General features: G+C 46.6%; 1 protein-coding gene across 1 annotated transcript; it reads right to left on the bottom strand.

The window, feature by feature from the left end:
- Positions 1–6,776: 6,776 nt before the first annotated feature.
- LOC108528300 (testis development-related protein 1-like) lies at positions 6,777–8,107 on the bottom strand. The gene is given in 3 exon segments (XM_017870033.1): positions 6,777–6,954; positions 7,004–7,163; positions 7,654–8,107. Coding segments are annotated over 3 exon segments (366 nt in total). The 5' UTR covers positions 7,682–8,107.
- Positions 8,108–8,717: the final 610 nt, after the last annotated feature.

Genomic DNA, 8,717 nt, shown 5'->3' with positions numbered 1-8,717 from the left:
TATTAATATATATATATTAATATATATCTATGTGTGCTTTCAGCCCTTAAACCAAAGGTTGTAGCTTCCATCATCTCAGTTAAGGTTCTGTACCTCACAGTCAATCAGTGTTTACAAGGCTCATGGTTTCCCTTCCCCGAAGCTTCTATTGGAGGGAAACTGGCATGTTTTCCCCAGACCAAAGAGAGGAGCTAGCTTTTACCTTTAAGGCTATCCTGCGACCCCTATCATAGCTATTTAGGAACTTCTGACAGGTTCAATGATCTTTCCCCATGTTCTCATTTTGTATAACGTGTGGCATCTTTCTTTTGCTCACCTATTCTGAGGAAGTAGGCCCAGATTACAGGCTCTTCCCTGGTTATTTTCCTGTTATTGTTGGGATAATTGATCTTCTGGTCCCTTTAGCCAACAGCTGAATGTGCTCCTGGCGATTAGAGCCAGAATTCTCCTCCACCATCTCATGCTGGAATCTGTCTGGGATTGGAGCAAGGAAGATCTCATGGTCTAGTCCTTTCCAAGACGTCAACAGTCACACGCTCGGTTTCCTACTGCTGAGACAGTGGAACTGGAATTTCACCCATCTCCATGGGATCCCCAAACCCATCTGGCCCACAGTCAGTCAGCCCACTGACCAACCTCCCACAGCCCCAGCCCATCCGTCCAGGCTATCCATCTGGTTAGTTGGTGATGAGCACACCCCCTCTTCTCCTGCACCTCCTCTGTAACATGTGTTCAGCGGTGCTCCCTAGCACACCCCACAGCAGCACTAACATTCATATACTTTGCAAGGATAAGTTTTCTTTCCTTTGAATCTCCTAGGCTACATCCAAGATATCCTGTTTTCCAAACCATGGAGACCTCTGTTAGCTGACCTATCTGACATTGTTTCCACTTTGTTGTGAAGTAAAACCTCAGGGCTCTACAGCTGTGCCCTCTGTCGGATGGCAAAATCCATCTGTGTTCATTCAGCATGCTCTTGCTGACCTGCTGTGTGCCTAGCACTGTGCATGGTATTGAGAGAGATAAAAGTCAAAGTGAAAGACACTGTGCATGCCTTTGAGGGCCTTACACATTACCCTGAAGGACAGGGACATAAACTGATGCTTTAGATCTCTGGTTATCAAAGATTGGTCTGTTTTCACTAATTTCAAGATAACTTATAAATCTGGCAAAACTACTATCCAAGAAAAGATGAACAGATGGATTGGCCAAAGGCTGTGCAACATAAGATGGCCCCTGTGCTTGGAAGAATTCACCAGATTTTAAGTTCCAAAATCTTGAGTCACTTTATAGAAGAGGAAATTAAGACCTGGTATGGAAAAGTGACTGGCTTTGGATCTAACAGGGGCACAGTAAGGACTGGGGTCCTGTGCCTGGACAAGCAGGGGTTGAAGGAGGCATCTCCGGCTGTCCCAGGAGCTTGAGAGGAGGTGTGGTGGAGGGAACAAAGCAGGCCTGGAAGAAGGGTAGTTGCAGAGAACTAGAGGGTCCTGAGTAACCCAAAGCAGGTGCAGTTGCTCCTGAGGGAAAGGGGCTGTTTAGTTTGGGGGATCTGGGTTGACAGCCTGTTTCTTGGCCACAGTTTCCTTTTTGGTAAGATATCAATGATAAGTATCGACTTCAGTAAGTATGCTTCTGTAGTACTATGTAGTTATACAGATCACATATTGGATTGGAAAAGGCAGCATAATAGTCATTAGTATTAATGATATGCATCATTTAAATTAATATAAATTATAGCATATTCATGATAATATTACATATGTTACGCTCATAGACTCTCAAAGCTGGCAAAAGCTATCAGAGGTCGTCTACTCCAGCCTCCCTCAATGGGTATTAGGATCCTCTGTTCAATATCTATTCAAGCTCTTATTAATCTTATTACAAGCAAAATTATGCATGATGAATTTCAGGATTTACCCAAGGCAGGGAGTAGCTCTCTGTGCTCTAATCGGACCATGGCTCCATACTCCTGGTGGGCCCTTATGAATCCATCATTCTTGACTTCATGGGAAATCCAGAGCCCAGACATCAAGCAGCTCCCAAAGACTGCTATGGTCAAAATAGTGTTAAAAAAACAGGTACAGAGCCAGGGTCCCAGGTGGGAAAATCTCAAGAGGTTCGATATTCCCTTGCCAAATCAGCACTGGTCTCCATGATTTAGAGCAAAGAAAGGAGGCAGGGAAGGGGCAGAGAGTACATGGTAACCTGTGTAGCCCCTGATGCCCTGAATGTTCTGATGTATACAACAGTCCCCATAATAGGTGGAAGCACCTGGAAAATTCTAGACTTCACTCCTGGGCTGAGGATAGCCATCCTGCCCCTCACTGATTGGTTCCCTAATCCTTCTCACCCTTCATCTTTGTTCCAGGATTGGCCCAACAGCCAAAATCTAACATTCAGTACTCTGGAATGACACAAATGCTGCCACCAAAAACCTCCCACTGTTCCCCTTCTAGGATGGGAAGACTGCCAGGTGCCAGGAAAATCACTCAGTGAGAGCCTGACTCTGATCAGAGGGCTGAGAGTGGGCCAGAGGCTCTCCACTTGAGAAGGGAGGTGAGCTCTTCCCAAGGGTGGTGGGATGGTAGCCCATTGACCAGCCCTTTCTACCTCCCTTTAATACCTGGGCCCCCTCTAGTCCAAAGGCCATCCATTTGCTTGAGGTAGGGAGATTAAAATTCATTCCCTATTTGGTCTTCTGAATCAACACACTGATCCTAATGTGAGTGAAAAAAAAAAAAATGTTAGAGAAATGGTTTCATCCTAAGGTCAGAGAGGGTTGGTTGAAGTGTGCATGGCTGGACAGGTTCCTTGGGTAGGGCTGATGCTTCACAGTTTGTTTGGGGAGAGCTGGGGTGTGCCAGGACATATAATTGCAGTTGGGGTGACTCACCTACATGAAGAGGTTGGATTCTGTGTTTAAGGTAAATAGAGAAGACTGTGGGTCACTCCAGAGGTCTGGAAGCAGGCAGGGAGGACCTCAACAGTGACAAAGTGCAGAAGCCCAATCCTTCATTGGTCTCCATGCTTTTAAGAGTCCTGGTGAGGTTCCTTCTTCTAAGGAATCATGCAAACTGCTCTGGGCTAGCTCAGCTTTGATTTGCGAGGGAAGCAGAGGCACGGAATTGTCTTGGGGCTTTTTTCTTGAGGCTCAAGGTCTTCCATCCTTTCTTAGGTTACAGAAAATGAGAGTTTGTGCCAGACATGAGAAAACGAGAGAAAGGGTGCCACCTGTGCTTTCTACTCCAAACCAAAGATGAAAGGGCTCAGACAAGAGTGCCTGACTCCAGGGGTGAACAGCTGCCTGCATTCAGCTTTGTCTGCAGAATGGTAGAAAAGAAACAAAACTGGAGACATTTATATGTAGAGGTATACAAAGTCAGCAGCACAGTCAAAAAGATTCTATAGCATCTCAACATTCCAAACATTTCTTTAGCATGGATGATCGTTTCTTCCATTTTTATCCAAAGCCTGATTTCTTCATGTTACAAATGTTTCCAAACTGAGTATCAAAGTTGTTTATTTGGCTTAGTTTTTATAGAGCTTGTGGTACAGAAGTAGGTCTTAAACTTTAAATCTTCTGACCCCAGAACTGAAGTTCCCTTCACACCACATCCCTGCACTCAGGCATTACAGTGATGGCTGGCCGCCACAGCAGGAAAGAGGGCAAAACATGAGGCTGAGAAGGCAGCCCAGAGATAGGAAAGACAATGTCCATACAAGTGGGAGGAGAGTCAGGCCTGGGAGAGGCAGACAAAGGGCACAGGACCATGGAGAGTTGAGAGGAGGCTGAAGACAGCAGCTCTGCCAGAATTCTCCATGGACAGGAGGCTCTCTCAGCTCTCCAGTGCCAATCTAGCTGGGACAGGCATCAGAGATTATTGTCCATTGTGACCTGAGCACGAAAGATGGAGTAAGAAAGATCTAGGAAAGGATAAGTAGGAAAGAGTAGGGCATGGCAGAATCAGAAGAGTCTGGTTGCGGGGACACAGCTGTCCAGGTCCAGGCTATGGGCCCACCTACCCACTGTCCACATCTAAAGGTAGGGGAAGGAGCAGCATGCTGGGTAGGGCTCTACCTGGAGTGACCCTCTACCTAGTGAAACCAGGAGGCAAGTAGGTACCAACTAGGAGTCATGGTCATTTTCAAGATTTGTATTTGTCCTGTCTGCTTTGAGGCTCCAGTTCCTTCCTGTATGAAGGCAAAGACTTCCATCCCTCATGCAAGAATAGAGGCACACTGGGAAATCTTGAGGCCTCGTGAAGGAAGAAAGGACTGGCTTCTCCATGAATACTGGAGGTCTCATGGCACAGCCCCACTCATTAGATCCACTTGTCTCTTCTAGGAAATGGCTTGGAGACTAAATCGGTGGTGAATGGCTGAGGGTAATGAGCCCCAGCCCTTCTAGATTGTTCCAGAGTGTTAATCGTATTGTTAACCAGTCATATCAAGTCACCTTGGGAGGAAGGGTGTTGCACAGAAGGGTGGGACTCTTTCAGAAAATACCATGGTATCTAGATTGGCCTTGAACCAGCTAGAGAAGGGAGAAATAATGAGTACAGGACTCAGGATTCTTTCCCCTTTTGGTTGTGATGCAGCATGAACAGGAAAGCTCTCAGCGGAATAGAAAGGACTATTCAAACAGGGAAAAGGAAACTCATGTTATTTACCAAACACTGTGGCAAGCATCCCATATTTCTTATGTGTGTTATTCCTCATGAGCCTCACCCATCCTTCTGACATAGGGGTTGGATCATTCATTTTACAGCTGAGAAAACTGAGACATGCAGAAATTAAGCAGCCTGCTAAAAGTCATACAACTAGTTAGGGGAAGAGCTGGATAACTGCTTAATAACTAGAGTTACTCCTAAGTTACCTAAGGAACAGCAAGGGGCATTAGAATTTCAGTGAATTTTCTGGAAGGAATCGTAACATGTGAGCAATGAGGTTAAAAAAGTGAGCCTAAGATTAAAAAGTAGAAGTCATGAAGATATGCACTGGGCAAATAATATTGACTTCTCTGTGCCTGTCCCAGTGCCTTATATGGTAAGAAATAAAAGATTGCTCTTAAGGTCTTTAAAATTTGTTATCTCAAACTAAGCACTAAATAATTCCCAGATTACTTACTGCTGCTTTTTCTAAAATGTAGGGGTTGGGTGGAGAGAGGAGGAGTAAGGTGGCAGGCCCTAACTACAACTGCACAGAATAGGTGGCTCTCTCCCCAGGGAAGGCAAGGGTATCCCATGTCCATTCCTTTAAGAGCTGAGTATTTTTCCTGGTTTCAATATCCTCAAATGTAAAATGGTTCTGGTATCTACCTCAAAAGAGTATTGTGTTTGTAAATTAAATAGCCCTATATAGTTATACAAATAACAAATAACCTGTAGGATTTAAGAAGTCACCAACTCATGATGATTAATGTAATGGATCACCGATAAAACTGTTAAAATTATAAGACATTAATGGCCATTACACGGATATTAGGTCTGGAGTCTCAGAGCTGGAAAATACCAGAAATCTCCAAATAAGCCTTCCTCAGCTCATCAATATCCCTGCCAGGTGGTGCTATTCTGATTACAAATTATTCCTTAGTTTTAATTCATAAATCCTCTAAGGAAGAGAAAACATGATATTCTCATGCCTTGTGCTTCAAGGAGCTCAGTACTTGATTGTGGCTCCAGGTTTGTACATATTTCACCGTTCCTGCTCCTTAAAAGACCCCAGAGCCATAACAGAAAACTGCCAGTATCTGCTGTGGTCACCACTGAAGTAGAAACACAGCCAACCAGGGTCCTTGCTGGGAAATATTCGGGAAATCATAGGTGTGCCTTGTTCTCTTGCCAAATCAAGTCAGGTCTCCATGACACAGAGTGGAAGGGAAAAGGGGAAGGGCCACAGGGACACTGGCCAACTGTGAGGCCCCAGTAAATGAACGTTGCATTCTGCTATGAATCTCACTACCAGTTGTGCAGTCCAGGACAGTTGGCTACCCCCTGCCAGACTGCACAGCATATGCCAATGATGCGACACTCTCTTCACAATCTAAGCAGCATACCAGGACACCACCACCCTGCCACTAGTAATTTGTTCCCTAATAAGTCTCCATTTACCTTCATTCAAGGACTGGAAGACCAAAGTTATAAAAATAACCAGTAAAATTCCAGGACCTCAATACTAACCACTATTTACTCCCATCCACATCCTCTCATTTGACCTGACATTCAGGTGGATATATTTGTTACTTTAGTTCTTGCCCTAATACAAGGTAAATGTTCAGAGTAAACTGCCAGGTATCCACTAAACCAACCGGTATCAGGTCCCTGCCCAAGATAATGAGGGCATCCTTCAAAGGGGGAGGTGGGAGGGCCAAGGACATCCCTTATAATAGCCCTCCCCATTGTCCATCTCCCTCTAGCACAAACACCAATTGAGCTGGTTTGGGGGAAAGAATAAAATATCAAGGCCTTCTGAATCAGCATACCAATCAGCCCAAACAAAAAAGAATGACATAGAGCCTTTATTAAACTGGTTCTGAGGTATGTGGGACTAGCCTGGCTGGTTGACCAGGCTTCTTGAGCCCCACAGGCCTCTTTCACAGAAAGGGAGTTTTGATCAACAAGACCATGTACAAAAGGGGGATAATATACCCATGTGGGGAGCCAAGTTTCCATGTTGATGGTAAATGGAAAAACTTTGAGTCAGAGCTGAGCTCTGGGACAAAAAGGGAAAAGAGGAGGGATGAAGGGAAGGGGCCCAGTTCTTCTTGACTGATTCTAAAGCTCATAGTGGGATTCCAACTCACAGCTAGCCCTCTATATTAAGGAACCATACGAATCTTGACCTCCCAGGGAACCTAGACCTGGGAAGGCTGAACTTGCTATTATTTGAGGGTCAAGTCTACTCCCTGGAGGTAGAGTACTGGATATTTTGATGGGGACAAGGAGGGTGCAAGTGTAGAGAACCAACGTCTCAAGTCCTACTGACTGACACTAGTCCAAATAGATCCAGCTCAGCAAAGGCTGGTAAGCCTGGGTAAGGTTCCACAGGGATGGATCTTCCTAAGGGCTGGGGGAGCGGGAGGCACTTTCCAGTTCCTAGAAAATGGCGGTGCGTGCAGACTGCCTCCCTCCTCTTCATTGTAGCTTGATCCTGGGCAGTTCCTATAAAAGAAAAAAAAAAAAAAAAAATCAGAAGAAACTTGATACATACGAAGACAAAACACAGCAGAGAAATAAGACAAAGTTAAAATCACAAAATGTAATTGGCAGCACATCTGTTTTCAAAAGATATTTACATAATTACTCCCATTCTCACAAGAATTCTAGATTAGGGCATTATGATTGTGTCACTTTCCAGTTGAGCGGACATGCCCACAAAGGGTAAGGTGTCTTTCCCATGAGCACACGGCTTAGATGGAAAACGTGGGACTTGACAAGGGGAACTTCTGACCCCAAATCTGGGTTCCACCCGCCCCAACCCTTCACCAGTCACCATAGGGAGGAAAGGGAGAAATGGGAGCGAGGCGGCAGTGAGCCTAGGAGGAAAATACCCACACAGAAAGAGTCAGGCCTAGGAGGGGCCAGTCCGGGGCACAAATGCTGGAGGTCTCATAGATGGGCTGGCGCTGGCGAAGACAGGTCAGTGACGTACTTGTCCTGTGGGTCCTGAGCTCTTTCATGGCACGCAGGGCATTCTCCTTTCTGGGATGGGAGAATGGAATTCTTCTTCCATGAGAGAGAAAATACGGAGGTGAAGAAGAGCAGAATGGGCAAGTACCAGACTGCAGCTGCAGCCAAGCCAGGGACGAGTCTCATGAGGGTCCTGGGCGGCTCCCGCAGGACATTCCCTCCCCAGCCGGTTGGGAAGCGCCACACCTAGGCGAGGACGGGCAGCAGCGGCCCAGGGCAGGCTTCCGTGGAAACTTCCAAAACCACCTTGCCAGGTAAGTGAAAGTGCGCTCCATTCTCTATCCACATCCTGGGCCAAGGAGGTTCTTCTTCATTCTTTCAGCAGTTCTGATCTTCTTGGGGAGCACCCCTAAATCAGCCTGTCAAGGAGGAAGTCAGTCTACAGGGATCTTGCAGGAACAGATGAAGGCTGCGAAATAACTGCCAACTGCCTTCTGCTCTGGCAGTTATCCCGGTAGCCACGCCCATTACCCCACCTTCCTGGCAGGCCTCCTCCAATCAGAGACCCTGCCCCACCCAGGGAGGAGCCCTGGGCTTTCCAGAAAGTTCCACAGCCTCTGATTGGTCCCAGACCAGCCGTCCTGGCCAGGGGTGGGGGCAGGGAACTCCTGGAGTCCATGCAGTATGCGGAGGGCCAAGCTTGGAGGAAAGTCGTTGATGATGAGCACTGCCTGTTGGGGCTATGGGAGACGAGGCCTTCCAGAATTTAGGTTGGCCATGGCCTGGCTTCTGAGGGAGACAGGACCGACAGAGTTTGGGCTATGCTAGTACTGTCTCCTGCTCTCTGTTTACCAGGTCATTGAATCCTGGGTGCCTCTGACCCTGGAGTCTTTTTATTTTACCCCAGTGGAAAGCACCACCCAGAAGGCACTTGTTTTGAGGCCTCGCAAGAGTTAAGAGTAAGACTGCAAATAGACCCCCCAGTGGCGTCCTCTGACCTTTTCCCACCAACCAAAGGCCTGGCACTGGAGAGAAATGCTTGAACAGACTCAGTCAACTCCTAGGGACCCGGAGTCCTAACTGGAG

The sequence above is a fragment of the Rhinopithecus bieti genome, unplaced genomic scaffold, assembly GCF_001698545.2.
Source record: "Rhinopithecus bieti isolate Rb0 unplaced genomic scaffold, ASM169854v2 scaffold_4553, whole genome shotgun sequence".
Taxonomy (NCBI): Eukaryota; Metazoa; Chordata; class Mammalia; order Primates; family Cercopithecidae; genus Rhinopithecus; species Rhinopithecus bieti.
The sequence above is the reverse complement of the archived record's forward strand: the minus strand, read 5'-3'. Positions and strand labels throughout refer to the sequence as shown.